The following is a 16,938-nucleotide window of genomic DNA, read 5'->3' as shown; positions in this document are numbered from 1 at the left end:
CAGAATTCTCCAGCCAGCAAAGCTGGCTTGGGGAATTCTGGGAATTGGAGTCCTCCAAGCTTCAAGTTGCCAAGGTTGGAGACTCCTGATTTAAGGTACAGACATAAGACTCCTGGACTATCTGCCTGCATCTCCGGGTTTTCAGGAACGAAGGAGGGACCCGATGAGTCATCGCGGGGAGAGGGGGGTGTTTTTGGCAACGAAGGAAATCTCTTCCCCCGCTTTCCCTCCGCCGCCAGGCGTTATCGCCAGGAAATAGGAGGCAAGTCCCCGTCCCCCGCCGTCGCCGCCCCAGAGCCTCAGCGATCTTCGCGGGGCTTGCGCTCTTCTCCAGCCCAACCTGGAGGCGTTCTCTGTCATCTCCCCTACAAGCCGCCCGGGATGGTGGGCGACTCTACGGGCCGCCTGCCAAGCTCCGCCTGGGCTGCTGTGAGCCCAGCGACCGTCCGGCTGCTCTTTCTCTGCCCCGCAGCGTGCCTGAGATCCCGGGGTTGTCTCCCTCTTATCTGAGCGGGAGCCGGGAACGCAACAGCGGGTGCGCCTTTTGACCCGTTGTGGTTCTCTTTGGTGCCACCGACTTGGCCTGATCCTCGGCCCGAAATGCACGAGGTCGTCTGAAGAGAGTCCCCACCCCTGAGGCTCATCCGATCCAGATCTAAAGCCGCTTTGCTATAGTAGGAGGAGAAAAATAATAAAGATCTCCCCCCCTCCCCTTTAAGCCAGGAGTCCCCAAACTTGGCAACTTTAAGACTTGTGGACTTCAACTCCCAGAATTCTCCAGCCAGGGAGAAAGACTCCTGTCTTAAGGTGGGGAAAGAATTGTCCAACTCTGAGAGTTGAAGTCCACAAGCCTTAAAGTTGCCGTTTGAAGACGTCTGTCCTAAGCAGAGGGGCTTCTAGATCTGGACTACAAGCTCCCGTTTCCCAGTGTGGGTTATGGCAGCCAAGATTTAGGAGCCCTCCGGAAGACGGGACCCTCCAGGAAGACGGGACCAACCTTGCTGTGGATTATGGTCCATGACTCGGAGGTCAGGGAGAGGGGAGAGGATTGGGTAGCAAGGGGGGGGGGGAATTCTCTGTGCCTCAGTCGATGATCTCCAAGATCAGTGGTGTATTAACTATTAAGCAGACTAAACACATGCTTAGGGCACCAGGCCCAAAGGGGCACCACAAAGTTGAGAAAGGGAAAAAAACAATGAAAATTTGAACAATATCTACAAAGGAGGGGGGGCAAGATTTGTCAGTGCTTAGGGCACCAGTGAGCCTTAATCCACCACTGTCCAAGACCCAGCTTTCAAAAGGGCTTTCTCTCCACAGGGCAGTCAATGGACCCTGATTTCAGTCTTGGCCACTCTCCATCTTGCCCCAGCAGCGGCTTTTGATTTTCTATGCTCTGGATTGGCCTCTCAAAGCAAGCAAGAAGCCAAGCCAGAACATAGTGGACTCATACCTTGAACCAAGATCACCTCCACCCTGGACATGCACGGTTTCTCAATACAGATAAAGAGGCTTATGCTCAGGAAAAGGGACCTAGTTGGGATTAGGCTCCACAGCTGTAGGGAGATTTGAGCTGTGGAGTGGGGAAAGGGGTCTTTAAATTCAAGCAGACTCAAGCCCCCACCCCCTACCCCCACTCTGTACTGGAAATGGACCATTCCCTTCCCATTCAGTAGAGGTCAGACCATTTCCCCCTAGTTGGCAGGAAGGCTGAAATCGCAGGAGCCCTTCCCTACCTCGGGATAGGGCGTAGCAAACTCCCTTCTGTTACAAAGTGATTGGTTGGCTTAAATTCCCGTGGTTATTTCAGGCTCCAGAGGACACTGGTATGAAAGTCAGTTTGAATTCAGTAACCTCTGGTGGAAGGTTTCCCCGACAAACTCTGTAAAATCTTGCAAGAGGAAGCACTGGAATCTCTGTGACTCATTTCCCAGTAAGCCTGGTCTGCAGAACTTAGGAGTCTCTTGGACACAAGTAAAAGCTCCAATTATTTTCCTTGGAAAGATATTTTACATGGCCCTCCCCAACAGCATAGACCGAATGGTGATAATCATTTATTTACATGTGCAGAATAAATTTCCACACAGGATCCAATCTGGGTCGGTCATTTCACACAGTTAGTGGGAAGCCAGCACCCACAACTGCTCATCTGCAACCTCATAACCACACCGAGTTAGCTGAAGTGTGGTAAGTAGATATGTAGAAGAGTGGAGGAGAAGGTCTAAATCCCAAATAAAACGAATGCACCTCGGTTTACTGAAGTGATTTTGGAGAAAGGCGAGGAAAAAATGAGTTTCCATACGCACTTCCGAGCGGCCCTGATTTCTTATGGGCAAAACCTATCAATTCCCCCATCTTTTGGCACACACCCTTAGGATCGACACAGCGGCTGAAAAGAGTCCGGAACATATCAAAGGTCGGAAAAAATGCTTCTTTTCCGACACAGCAGGCACGTCCTACGCGCGAAAGAGAGACCTGTCCCAGCCTCTCGGGTCAAAGGCTCGTTTCATCCTAGGCAAAAGAGCCTGGGCGCGGCCGGACTCTCCGTGGCGAAGAGGCGGCTTCGGGTTCCGCCCAGGACTTGAGCCCTGGGAGATTCTCCCGCGAATTCAAGGGGCTACATTCCCACAACATGGCAAACCCTGGCTGATGGCGTTCCCCATCCTTTCTGGTTCCCTTGCCCTAAAAGAAGGCCGGCCGCTTTCGTGTATAGCTTGGCAGGAGCTTCGCCTCGAGGGAGAGCCGAGTGCCTGGCAGCACCAACAACCCTCTGCTTAGGAGCCCCACCGCCTTCTCTCGACGTGCCCTAGTCCTGCCCCGCTTCCTTGGCGTGACGCGCGGCCAGGCGAGAGAGCTTTGCTTCGTCCCGTTTTGAGCACAGAAATAGGTAGCCGAAGCCCCGGGACGCTTCCTCCCGCCACCCCAAAGCGTTGGCCTTTAGATACGGAGGCAAGGACTCGCTGCTCCCTTCTGGGCTGCCCTACGGCAGCCTGGCGAACGCTGACTCGCTTCTGCATTCGAAGCAACAGGGCTCTGGGCTTCCAGGAGAGTTTGCGGGATTATAGAAAAGTGTTCTTCTAGGAAAATAATTATTTCCGCTTTTGGATCATAGTAGCCATCTGACAACTTTACATTTTGATTGGATTTAAGTTTCCAGCTCTATCACTAAACCATTAATTTTTTATTCTTTTTTACAGGGAAGGCTCTAGGAAGCTATTGCTTGCTGAGTTCATTTTCCAGACTCCACTATGTCAAGTGTGTTGCTCACTAAAAATAATGCCAGCTGCTTTTGAAGGGAAATGGAATTGCAGCTACAAGTTAATGCATAGACATTCCAGTACCAAACATACACTATCCTAAAACTAATTAAATCTTTATTTTGGGCGGCATTTTTAACGAGAAACAAAATTATTTATCAATAATTTTAATGCAAGTTTTCTGAAATTGAACGTCTCCCGAGGTGAACCACATTTTCATAGTCGGTTGTAGTAGTTGAAGGAAAACTGTCTTTTTTAAAATCTAAGGAAACCTGAATTGGAACATCCATTCCATTTAAAGGATTCATTTATTTCATTTCTGCAGGCTTTTGGATAATTAATGTTTTAATTATAGGGCAGCTTGTTTTAATTTTCTGAGCATTTCTTGGGGCCCTTGGTTAGAGTGTTACAGTAACTTGATTAATCAAATAATGTGTATTTTAGTTAAAATCCATTTTGTAAGTGGTTTTAATGTTCAATATATCCAATTTCTTGAGAACATCTTACATGATGTATTATGAATTATTCAGACCAATTAATCAAAAACACCTTTCAACATCTGTAAGTTAAAGTCAATATCTGTAAGTATTATTTTGATTGTGGGCTCTGTAAGGTACAGCAGTGTTGACTTTAATCACCGGGCTGATAGATGACTTAAGAATCAAATCTGTAAAATGGCTTGTATCCTAATCTAAATAAATCAACATAGATCTTAATACAGACGCAAGTGAGCCTAAGGATCACAACCTAGAAGAACTGCATTTAGGAATGAAGGAGATATATGTGTCCCAGGATAATGTTGCAGGATCCAATTTGGGTTCCAGTGACCGACCCAGATTGGAACTGGGCTTAGTTAAAGCCAATCATACTAAACCACTTTAAACCATTTTTTCAGAACTGCACAATTGGTGCATTTTAAAAGAAAAATATCAGACGTGGTAGTGGATCATTATTGCTATTATTATTTTACAGGATTTTACAGTGTTCTAAGCTTGCTTCTACATAACAAATGAAAATGCTTTTCCCCCCCAACTGATTATCTCCATTAAATATCCTCTCCGTGTCTGTAGCAAACAATATATCTCAAATAGCTTGTCTGGCAGAACAAAAGGTATTTCATCGCTACTATCTATCATTACTTGATTTTCATATATTTCCCTGAAGGATTCAAAATATTATCACAACAACATTGTTCTGTAGACCACTGTGATTTGATCATTCATTAACAGAGAAGAGATTCAGTAGATTAAGACCACTAATTACATTCACAATTCATTTTGATTGAAGCCAGGGCTTTTTGGCTTCAGATGACATTTACCCATATACCATCCCAGCTACAGTTATATATTCTATTCAGTTCTCGCCACTTGACCCTTGGATCAGAGCCTTGTATGGAGAATACCACAATTATTTATTGTACCATGACTAAGGTCTTGTGGGTTAACAAGTGACTTGGCCAGATGCTCTGGGAAGGTGACGAACACTTCTGTAAGAAACAAAACCTTGAAACTTCTAATTATTGTATGTCAGGACAGTGTAGGGCCTATAGCTGTTAAGAGTGAAAGATAAGTAGTAAATGTCACTGTGACAGTAACAAACCACAGACTCAAGTTCTTGGCCATTCTGGCAGCACTGAACCTCCACAAGAATTTTCAGTAACACCAAACTTCTATTCTATTCAGAAGTTGAGTAGCTGAGAAAATATATGTGACAGCCAACCCCATGAGAAAGTAAATCCATAGTCAAGCCCCTCCAGCTGATATGTTACAGTTTAGATTCCTAAAAGTTTGTAGCCTTGAGACAAAGATGTATTTTTCTAGACTAAATCTAGAGCATGCTGTACCTTGGGTTGTAGTTTAAAAAGTGACAAATTCTGGGTATTTTAGTAATAAGTGCTTTTTTAAAAACGTTTTCAGCTTGTAGAGTTGTTTCATATCTTAATTGACTGAGTAAAATGTTTAATCCGGATCCTCTCATCCATATTTCTATGTTTCTAACTACTCTGGAAGATGGGGAAGGGGCTGAAAAATCCTAAATATGTCTAGGGTCTAGCATTTTTTCGACACAGAATGCAACTGCGACCACACTCCTGCGTTGTAAACTATTTTCAAAGATAATGTATGAATCAAGTACCTTATTTATTTAAAAAGGGTTTTCTTTTTGTCATTTCATGCAGAATTATTGGTTGTTAATTATTTGGGAAATCATCCTGAAAGCCTTTTCTAAAAAGTAAGCTTAGGCATTGAAAAACCAGCAATGTTTGTTTTAAAAGCTTACTCAATCAATCAATCTGCTAAAAAAGCAGGCGGTTCGTTCAACTGAACTTTAGCCAGTCAACAACAGCCATAGGTTTTTTTTGTTTTTTGTTTGGTTAGGGACACGTAGTCTAATTGTGGAAGAATTAATTAAGAACCCATTCCTCCCACCCACCCCCCACGCCAAGAACCGAAGTGGACACAAACGGGCTTAAGTGTAAAACCTTATCCACTCCGACTATCTGCGGCCCCTCACAGCCAAGAAAACTCCTGCCTGGCTCGAAGCACAGACTGCGGGGAAGAAGCGAAGATAAATCTGGGGTTTTTCAAAAGAAGGCTATGAAGTCTTAGGCTGAGCCCAATCGCGAGAAGGGAAGCAGACGAGCTTCGCCAGAAAACGACTCATAGAACCAAATTTAGTGGACACGGGAGCCCAGGATTACAGTTTAAAGTCTCGGCCCTCGGCAGGACCACCTTCTGCCCAGCAAAGTGGCCCCCGCTGCCTCCCGAGGCGACCCCAGACGCTTCTTCGGGAGTTCGTGCCCTTGTATTGTCCCACGGCTTCCTCCCAAACCAAGGCACTATGGAGCACAGGGACTTCGGGTTCAACAATTATCACGTAGGCACAAAAGGCCGTCCGGATTCAAGACGGACTGAGGTTTAGCTTCTCGAATGGCCCGTCTTTAGATGTCCCATATTCTTAGGCTGAGAGGTAATGTCGCGCTAAACCGCGATCAGATAAACACGGTTTGAGCGAAGTTACCCACTGCCTGGGTGAGAATACTTCTAGAGCCTAAAGAGCGATCAGAACTTCTTGGATTGTTCTCAGGGCTTCGTGTAAAGCGGGGCTTCTAAGCCAAGAGGGCAAACATGGTCGGCGCGTGAGACTTGATCTTGCCATTTCAAATCGCGATGTCGGCATCGATCCTCTTAACACCCCCTCCCCCCCTCCCGTTTTAGGTCACCTCGACGGCGCCTACAGCCCTGCGGCGAACTTTGGCGCGCTGTCGGCAGATCCGCGGACAGCTCGGCTTCTTCGCGCCGGCTGCGGAGCTGTACAGACCCTTCCTGCGCCCGGAGCCATCTGTTTGCTGGCGGAGGGGGCGTCTCGGAAACTGGGGGAGGGGGGGGGGAGACAGCAAGGCATGGGAAAAAATATATCCCTGGTTAACTGGTTTTCTTTCTCTTTTTCTTTCTTTCTTTCTTTCTTTCTTTCTTTCTTTCTTCTTCTTTCTTTCTTCTTTCTTTCTCTTTTCTTTTTTCTTTTCTTTCTTTCTTTTTTCTTTCTTTCTTCTTTCTTTCTTTTTTCTTTCTTTCTTCTTTCTTTCTTTCCTTCCTTCCTTCCTTCCTTTTTCTTTCTTCCTTCCTTCCTTCTCTTTTCTTTTCTCTTTTCTTTTCTTTCTTTCCCTCTGTAAATATTTCTATGTGAATTTTCTTCCCCACATATTTCCCTAGAGTGGGGGGGGGGGGGAGAGAATACCCTGATTGCGATCGAACTATTTCGGCAAGGAAGTCGGTGGGATTTTCGGGATCGAAATAGGTTTCTTTAATTTCTTCAATAACGAAAAGAACCGAAAGTCGCGTCGTAGGGCAAAAGTTAACGTTATTTTAACGTCGTATAATCTTGGGGGTGGAGGGAGTGGGCGTCGAAGTTCAATAATTTGGAAGTCTTAGAAAGCCCACCTCATGCATTGCTCTATGGGACGCAAAATCCTTTTTTTAAAAATGCGAATTGCTGTGTATGTGGAAGTGGCATTTGAAGACTGGACTCCTAATTCCATCTTTAATTAACCATTAGCTCTTACTCATTAAAAGTCTGTGAAATGCACTGGATGTACCATTTTCCAAACCTGTCCCACCCTCCAAAAAACATTTTAGTTTCTCATTTGAAAAGAGGTTGAGGAGTGAATGTTGACCTTCAATCGGTAAAATATAGGGGCTGGGGCTGGAATAACTACAGGTCCTGGAAAGCAACAATGCACCTAATTATATATTACATATGATAGGAAGATTGGATTTCTATAAGTATATTACTGGAATAAGCACTCTGTACAGGGGCCGTCTGGAGATATTTAATTAAATTCTTCTTAAAAAACACTCCATTTAAAATAGTTGATTATCAATGAGTGACAAATTGTAACCTGAAATTTCTGAAAGAAATTATATCTCATTTCCTTTTTTTATTTATAAAGAGAAGGAAATTACAATAAGACATTTAACTTTGAACTGGTTCCTCTTAAATCTATCCTAGTACCATCATTTACATTACGGGCAGTAGGAAAAGAAAAGTAATGATGATATATGGTAGTCAGGTATCTGGTTTTCAGATGCAGAAACTAAAATAACAGATTTGTCTCTGATAAAAACCTCAAGTGCCCCAGTAGCTTTATTGGTTCTCATTTGCTTATTGTTCTAAAACTAATAGCTGGAGATGCTCAGCAATATTCAAGTTTCTCCCATCTGGGATTTAAAAACACCTTCCTCTCACAAATTATTCAATTCTATTTAATTTCCTGGCTTCTCTGTTTTAAAATAAAAGGACAGATCCTAACAGATTCCTAGAATGATTAAAATATTTCCAACAACAGGCTAAACTTGAGTTAGCAAAACACTATTGCTAACCTCATATAACAGACAAATAGAACACACTACGGTGCAGTATGGTAATAATGGAAGTTCTGCTTCATACAATATGCTGAGCTGACATCAGCATTCCCACATCACAGTTCAACCACAAAATACATAAACCCATTTTAGTTTGGTCAAATCCCTTGTGTGGACCTCCCAAAGGTGGATTGTCCCAGATTCCCACCTGTCTTTTGGAGATAGTTAAGTTCAACTGAAATGAGTATACTTTTACTAAATCACTTGCAGCTTGATTGCAAGATTGCTTCCTTGGATATTTTCCCTCCACACAGACAACAGAACTCATAATGCTTCTCCCAAATCATCTCACATCAAACCATACATAGCCTTAATGCTCAGATCAGGCCCTGAAAGACTTCAGAGTGAATGCCAAGGCATTTTGAATAAATTTAATGGGCAGCTTGTTGTCTGGAAAAATAAGCAAAGCACAGGCAACCCTATGCAATCACCTCCCCAACTCAATGGAGCCCTTTTGTTGGGGTGGGGGGTGGGGGGTGGAGTGGAGTGTCTTTCCTAACACAGTATTTGAAAGAGAAGCAGGGCCACCTTGCTACCTCTGCTGGCTCTGTGGAGGTGAATTAACCCCCCCCCCCTAAATTTTCTCCTCCCTTTGGTTTTAAAAGATCAGGTAAAATATTTTGTGTATTTCTGGTTCCTCCTTTCCCTAACTTTGAGACTCACTAAAGAGCTGGTCTCCACAACTATCCACCACCCCCAACATTAGGACACGTTCTGGACACTTTATGGGGTAACAGGCATCTTTGTGGTCTTCCCTCTGAAAATACTTCTCCTGTTTCTTTGCTGTTGAAGGTCAGGTTGGCAATCCAAAATAACATCAGGTTTCACATCTGTGTGTGTGTGTGTGTGTGTGTTCTGTGAGGATAAGAAGTTTCATTCTTTTCCTGCTTTACCCCTTCCCAGATCTTCACATAGAGCGAGGGTGTTTGCCAAGGACACAAAAGGGCCCACTCTTCACATATTTTTCATTCACTTCTAAATCTAATTTTTTTAAAAAACGTTTCCACACTCCTGTTTATTGGATTATGGATTTTGGTGAAGGGAAGAAAAAGGAGAAAAACTATTCCATAGTGAAATTGTGAGGTTCAATTAAGCACCCTCCATCTTCCAGGACCTCTCAGGCAGAATGCATGCTATACATTAAGACATAACTTGTAGTTTAGGGTTAGTACATTATGTGAAACCTATTTAATTATGGTTAACTATGCAACAGCCAAACTCTTTAAAAAATCTCTTCCCTCCTGCAAACACTTAAGGCTTTTCCATGTTTCAAACATTGTTCCCCTCCCACCTATTTTTTGTTTTTCTATAGATACCATTCCACTAAAGGTGGTATCCCAATGGCTTTGATGATAGGAAGGGAATTTATCCCAACCACACATCCCCACTTCTGACAATCTAATACAAGGCCCATAAAAAGGGATTCAAAATACTTACAGGCCTCAACCTTCTCTCACTCTAAAGAGACACAGAGACGTGGTGCAGCAACTCTTAAATACTTGCTTCCAATGTCACCAAGAAAAGCAAGGGAACCTAATTCTGAAGCCAGGACCCGTGAATTGGAATCCATGGAAGGTTGACAGCTGCCTTCAGATGAGTAAAAAAGTGAACTTTTCCCAGCTACTTTCAGCTATGGATCTCCTGGGTTGAGTGTTGAATGCAATGTGATAGCAACCAACTTGGGAGGCCTTTCTTGTTGGGGTGTTTCATATTGGCACCACTCCATTGTGTCTGTGCTGAACCCAGCACCCTCTTTCACACAAAGAGCGATGCATAACACACACAGGGGAGGGGGGGTTGGTTGGTCACACACTGTAATTTTTTTCTGGTGCACAAGTATTTAACGAAAACCTGTGGCTTATTTTACACCACGTTTTGAGCTGTTTTAAATCCGCCTAAATTCTCTGTGGATTTTGCTCAGCTTTTTCCAGGCTTTCCACAATGCCACATGCCTCTCATTTATCCAGCCATGCTCATAATACTCGAAACAGTGGTAAAACAGGAACAACCTAACATCGAAAATATAGGACACTGCACACCAGAACAATTAGACACAAAAACAGTTTCCCCCCCCCATGCCATCACTCTGCTTAACAACTAATTCCCACAACACTGTCAAATAATTTACTAAGACTGTATTACTATTATTCTTCTCTTCCTTCCTAATAGCTATCTCTTCCAACTTATTACTATACCCATGTTGCTTGTATCTTTCAATTAATATTGGTTTTATTTGTTTCCTAATACGATTTGATAGCTTATTAGTAACCTTGACTATCACTAAGTATTGTATCTTTATTCTTGATGAATGTATTTTATTCTCCTTATGTACACTGAAAGCATATACACCAAAGACAAATTCCTTGTGTGTCCAATCACACTTGACCAATAAAGAATTCTATTCCATATAAAAAAAAAGAATTATATTCTAAAAGGAAAACAGAATCCCGAAAAGCAGCACCAGTAAAATAAAGCCTATCAGCTACCAGCGGGCCCACGAGAGGGTTTCTACTTAACTGGCAAGCAAAGGTTTCTGTCGTTCTCAGCAAACTCAGATTCTTTCCCTCTTCAGAGAAGTTTCGGCCCGGGAGGACTTCGCTCTGGGCTCCTCTCTCGGCAGCCCACCAGTCTCGCCTGCCCGGGTTCTTACCTGCGCTGGACGGCCTCACGGCGAGGGTGGTGGCTCGGCTGGGCAGGCAGTGCAGTAGAGAGTTGTCGAAGGGACTTCCCCAGCCTGGCGGGCTGAACTGGGCACCCACGTAGGGGCTGTAGTAGGATCCGTTCAGCGGCCGGAACTGCTCCCGCGGGCTGTAGGCTGCCGGTTCCCGGGGGGCGCCGTTGGAAGCCGGGGGGCTGCCAGCTGGGTAGGAGAAACGGCCCGAGGCTGGATGGGCGCATCCCCCAGCACTGGCGCCGTAGGAAGAGGACGGGCTTTCCGGAGCGCCCTGCGGGGGCCAAGCTGACGATCCCCCGGCCTGTCCCACGCCCGGAGGATTCTGGAGGTAGGGCAGCATGGACCCCACGCGGGTGGTGGGCACGTAGACTGGAGATCCGGCCGTGGAAGGCACGAAGCCGCCTCCGCCGCTGCCCGGGGACGCTCCGTCATAGGTGCTGCCCTGTAGGCTCTGGGAGTGAGGGTGGGCGTGCGGGTGGTGGTACATGTCCTCGACGATCGGCGGCGGCGGCGGCGCGGGATCCGGGCTCAGCTTGGCCGAGGCGCGGCTTGACCAGATCAGTTTGTTGGCCTGATCCAGGTCCGCGAAAAGGAGCAAGTCCTCCCAGCTGGGCAGGCTCGAGGGCGCCGCCGCCGCCGCCAGAGACACAAAAGGCCCCAGCAAGGCTCGGCCTTCGGCCAGGCCTATCTGCGGCGAGGTCGAGAGGGCGCCTCCGGGCTCTTGCTTGAAGCTTCTGACGTTGTGCGGGCCCCCGCCCCCGCTGGGGGAGCAGCCCGAGGACGAGGACGGCGAGGGCGAAGGGCCCGGCACTTCCCGGGGTGCCAACGGATAGGGCGAGTCGTCGGGACCGCAACGCTTCAGCAGGCACCAGCCGCCCTCGGCCAGGGCCATCCAGCCCTGCGGCGCTGAGCAAGCTTTCCGCCGTTTGGCTTCCGCGGCTCTGTCAAGACAAGCCTCTGCGAGGGGAGAGAAGGAGGGGGAAGGAAAGACAAGTTAGCCCGATCCAGCAGCCAGACCAAGCCTCCTTTTCCACCGACACCCCCCCTCCCCTCTGCCCAACCTTCTATCTGGTCACCAACAGGGTCTCTGAGCATGTGTGGAAGGCTTTGCTCTCACGATTCGGATCGGTAAACAATTTCCAGACCGCTGTAATAAAGCAGCTGGAGGGGACAAGACGCTTAAGGTCCCTTTGGCCTTCGCCCAAACGCCCTTAAGCGTTTCATTCATATACATCGATAACATCTCACAGCCCGGCTTGTTTTTTAAGGGCATCGCTGGATCCTTTCCTGTCTCCTCTTTTTTTTTGGGGGGGGGGGAATAAAGAGAGTTCCGTTGTTGCTGATGCCTCTAAAAGGGACGCCGGTCCCGACCCTTTTCTTCCCCTGGGGAACCCCGAAGAGTTTCCTCAACCTTGGCTTTCCCGTCTGTAAAACGGAGGGGGTCTATTCTTTGGGAGCAAATCCGGCCCCAAACCCCAAACACCCCATCGATCAGGAAAACGCGGCGCTTCAGCTTGGCTAAAAAAATTTCCAGCTAGCCCTGGCTTTGTCCCACCTCTGGGTCTTCCAAGGAGCAGGAATTTCCCCCAGAACAGCCTCCGTCTGGCTCCGAACAGGCACTCCCTCCGTTGACGTAGTTTACAGAGCGAATGAGTGACCGGGGGCGGGGGGGAGAGGATGGCGTTGGGGCTTGGAGCGCCTCCGGTAAGACAAGCCCCGCAGGCGGCCCTCCCCGCTCTCTGGCTGGGCTCTTTTCGATTTCAGCGAATGACTCACTGGAGTTCGTTCCAGAATGAAAACAATTAGCCAGGCAAAATAAGGAGGCGGCGTTTCGGGGGTTCCGCCGGAGGGGGTCGAAATGTAGCCCCCTCCCCGCCCCCGACGGTCAGGTAGAGAGGGATCTTTTCGGTGGAGGAGACGCCAAGCTTAGAGGGAGAGCAGCGATCCGGGACTGGTTCGGCCCTTCCCAAACTGCCGCTCTCCCTTTGGATCAGAAGGGGGGAGGCCCCTGGTGCCAGTCTGTTCCACGTTTCCCTCGCTCGCTCGCTCTCGCTCACCCTGCCTCCAGGTTGACCCGGTCAGCTCCAAACCCCCCGCGCTCCGGCCGGCACACCTTAGTAATGGCAGCCGTCCATAATTAACACAGCGCCCGCCCCGCTCCTAGTCCCCGCCGCCTTGCCTTGCCTTGCCCTGACCCAGCCCAGCCCTACCCGGAGACCTCGCCGAGAGATCGGCCGCGTCTTGCAACGCGGTGCCTCTCCTAGCGGCGATCGCCGCCTTTTCCTGGCGCGATCCGAACCGGGGGTGGGGGGGGGGGAGTAACATCGGCCGCGGCGCCGGCTCCCTTTGGCAAAGGCCCGCGTCGGCCGGGGGTTGTACCCCAGAGCCTCACCCCCCCTTTCCCCGCCCTTCCCGGCGCCTAATTTCCACAGCCGGGAGCCCCCCCCCCTCCCCGGCGTCTCGCGAACCCTATCGGAGCCGAGATAAGAGCCCGGAGATAAGGAGTCCTGGTGGAGTGAGGAGACAGTTGTGTCCCCTCCACCAACCCCGGGAAGAAGACGGTCCGCTTCGTCTGCGCTCTCGTGGCCCGGCGCCACTCACCTCTTGGGCCCTCGAGGCTCTGGAGGCTCCTCTTTCCCGCGGCTGCGGCGGACTGCGAGCGGCCAAGGCAGAGTGCGGACCGGAGCGGCGCCTGACAGGCAGCGAGCGAGCGAGCGAGCGAGGCGCCTCCTCCAACAGCCGCGCCGGAAAAGTGCAGCCGGCCAGCCTGATTGGCTCGAGGGGACCCTAAACAAACAGCCGCGCGCGAGGGAGAGAGGCGCGCCGTGTCAGGCGCCAGCGGACTTTCGGCGGGGATGCCAATCCCAGTGTTAGGCCCTCCCCGGGAAGGCCAGCCCGGCCCTGGGAGGAGAGGCAGTGCCCAGGCCCCAAGGGGGAGAGAGGGAGGGGGGAGCCACCAACGCCTGCGCGCGCCAAGCCAGGAAAGGGAGGGCGCTGGAAGCGAAATTCTCCTACAGGCGACGGCAAGGAGATCTCCCCCCCCCCCGGTTTTTTCCCTATTGGGGGGGGGGGGACATTCTTTTTTTTATTATTATGAGAAAACGGTCTTTCTGTTTGGGTTTTATTTCATAGCTTTAATTTACCCTATCTTTATTCCCCCTTCCCCTGTTCCTGCGCGAGTTTTCCTTATAAAATAAAAACGGAGGTTTCCTCTGCTCCGTTAATGGGTCAGTCAGCGAATCCCTCATTTCTTCGTTGGGACTTTTTCCAAACATTTTGTTCCACCAACCCTCCCCATACCTGGCTTCTCTGTTGGTGCTTTTCGATCCGGCTCCAATTATTCCCAGACTGCAGCGAGTAACACCTGAAAGGCGGCCGAAAGGGGAGGAGGGGATCCTTTCCAGGGAAATGGAGGATCCCTACTCTTTTGAAAGTTACCAGACTTGGAAGGTGAACGGTGGTTTAGATTTGTGCGTTTCGAAAGGAGATCGCAGCGGCAAGGATCCCAGTCCAGTCACCGTTTCGGCGGCCTGGCAGCCTTCCGGTTCCTTGCCTGCGGGTCTCCCTCGTTGGCTTTCCCCTCTTATTTTAACGGGCACCCAAATTTATGCAGTGCTGGTCAGGAAAGTGACTGGAAATTAAAAGAACTTATTCCCTCTGAGTCGATCAAGGATGTCTTTTCTTTCAGAGCCGATACAGAAACTGAGCCATTTGTGTCCAGGGTCGGCCGGTTTTTCCGACCCGCCGCAAACCCGGCGAGCGCGAGTTTTGGCCGAGAGACGAAATAGGAGAAGCTCGCCAGGTGAGTGGACACCATCTTCGCTCGCTCTCGTGCCGAGTCTGTTTCGGCTAACCAGCTAATAAAAGTTTAGAAATGGAAGGGATGCCATATGAAAACTGAACTGCTACTTTGGGTGGGCAGCTTGTTGGAAAGGTTAAAGTGCGTGATTGTTGCATTACTGCTTCGCTGAAAGAAATTCTTGCCTTTGAAAACGAGTCGCACAAAAGTCTAAAGTAGACTTTACGGAAGGGGCCATACAAAAAGCACAGAAACTTCCATTCCGATTGGACTTAGAAAAAAACGTTTTCGAAACCAAGGCTGGCAACATCTTTATTAGCACGAAACCAAACAGGCAGGAAACAGCGGGCGCGTTTTTCTTAATTCATAGCCCAAACAGAACGCTACAAAAACAGAGAAACTTTAGAAACTGCTGGAATTTACACCTGGTTTAAGGATTCGTACGCCAAAACTATAATATTTCAAAATAATATCGCTTCCCTCAACCCTACCACCGCCTCTCCTAAGACCACTCTGCCAAGCAGCAGCCAAAGAAAGAAATGGAAGCTGAGTCTGCAAAATCGAGCAGCCGCACAGCCTCCTCTCCGTGCCATCCTGTCCCTACCTCAGAAGTAGTTGCCAAAACATTGGGCAAGGAGCCAGAGTTCAAGTCCATCTGCAGCTCTGGAAGTTCAATGGGCGATTAGGGCAAGTCACACTTTCTCTTACACGAACTGAGCCTACCTCACTGGGTTGTGGGCATAAAACGTATAATTCTTTCCCTAAGTTTCCTTAACTTCTGGTAGAAACGTAGGATGCTGCATATATTTAGGGAAGAAATAGAAACAAACAATTCCCCACCTTTAAAAATCATTATTGCAATTAACACCCCCTTTTCAGGTTCTTGAGGCTGCGTCCCCAGTATGTTGCTCATTCATGGGATTGGTCCACCCTCGCTCTCTGATGGATGGTGTTCCTTGTATTTTCCACTTTGAAGAGGAAGGAAGGAAGGAAGGAAGGAAGGAAGGAAGGAAGGAAGGAAGGAAGGAAGGAAGGAAGGAAGGAAGGAAAGAAAGAAATTCTACTAATTCTGGCTTGGAGGAAACTACTTCTGTTTTTTTCCCTCCTGCTCCTGCGCAGAGGGCTGCCCTCCAAATAGTTTGGAGTTCTCCTGGCAGACCAGGCAGAGGGAGACTGCGCTGGGCTGTTGAGATATCTGCCCCCAGTGCGAGAGACCATGAAAAAGAAGGAATGAATAGAACTCGAGTGCTCTTCCCCAGCACTTTTTGCAGCTGAAATGAACTCAAGATTGGGCGGTACTTACTTATGTGCTCAGTGCAAACTGAGGCAGACACCTGTATGTTGAGCCGCCCTGCTTAAGTGAGTCTGAGGAATGGTCTGCCACCCTTGTCCTCAAGGTATGACATTATCTTTCCTCATACAAGCTCACCTTTTCTCAGGGTGGAAGGTCCCTGAGATGTGAAAATAGATCCTAGGGGCAGTCCCAACTTTTCAGAACTCTTACTCTACCTGTCCAAGGGACCAACCAAATTCCTCCTCTTGCAGGCTGGATTTTTCCCCCTCCCACAATCAAGTTTAATTTTTAAAAATCCTTACAAGCATATTTTAGGGCTGTTGTTAAGTATTTATGTAAGACATCCAAAGGGCACTTGTTTTGTATCCCGTTTTCTGTCAATTAAATCAACTGTTCCGGGTATCTTTCTGCTTCAGACATCCCAGGTGGAGTTTTGAGATGCCCCTGTTGAGAGTTAAGATTCTTTCAGACACAAAAAGGATACTCAGGAGTCTCCTGGGCAAACTGAGGTCGACCATGGACCCAGGCTGCTTTACAATTAGAAATTGCCAATGTGCTTTTAAAACAGGAGCAAGCATTAGGTAACCTGAAGTTCTAGGACCCTGGCAATATCCATCTTCCTCACAAATGATTGATAGCATCTTGAGCCTCATCCAACTATCTTTGTGGTGATATAAACCCAGTCTTGATTACTAATCCAGGAGAACAGGAATATCCTACATTGTACATCAATCCAACATGGAGAGGGCAAAAAGAGGGGATCATAATTCCCACAATCCCAGTTTTTTCAGTCAGTGATGCCTTCTGCTGTTTAGATTAGAGAGACATACCAAGTCCCTGTCTTTTTCCTCCTGCATGTGCGTATGAACACACACAATCTCATCCATCCATCCAGGCATCTAGCTATGTAGCAGTTTGAAACCAGAAGTCGAGAGGTAAGAATCAATATGCCCTCTTGAAAGTTGAACTCCTTTGGCTTCACAAATTGCATGGTTTTG

At 48.0% G+C, this 16,938-nt stretch overlaps 1 protein-coding gene across 4 annotated transcripts in view; it reads right to left on the bottom strand.

Annotated features, from left to right (window-relative positions):
- The window catches only part of GATA6 (GATA binding protein 6), a 34,617-nt gene extending 20,861 nt beyond the window's left edge, over positions 1-13,756 (bottom strand). The window contains exons 1-2 of one of the 4 annotated variants that reach the window (XM_081951718.1): positions 13,449-13,756; positions 10,824-11,804 (exon numbers count right to left, since the gene is read on the bottom strand). In XM_081951718.1, the coding sequence (XP_081807844.1) occupies positions 10,824-11,739 (916 nt within the window). In that variant the 5' untranslated portion in view covers positions 11,740-11,804; positions 13,449-13,756. The other 3 variants (XM_081951720.1, XM_081951719.1, XM_081951717.1) reach the window with 3 other exon arrangements.
- Positions 13,757-16,938: the final 3,182 nt, after the last annotated feature.

Source organism: Natrix helvetica, assembly GCF_964273705.1.
Source record: "Natrix helvetica genome assembly, chromosome: 4".
NCBI classification, from domain to species: Eukaryota; Metazoa; Chordata; class Lepidosauria; order Squamata; family Natricidae; genus Natrix; species Natrix helvetica.
This window is presented reverse-complemented; position numbering and strand designations above follow the sequence as displayed.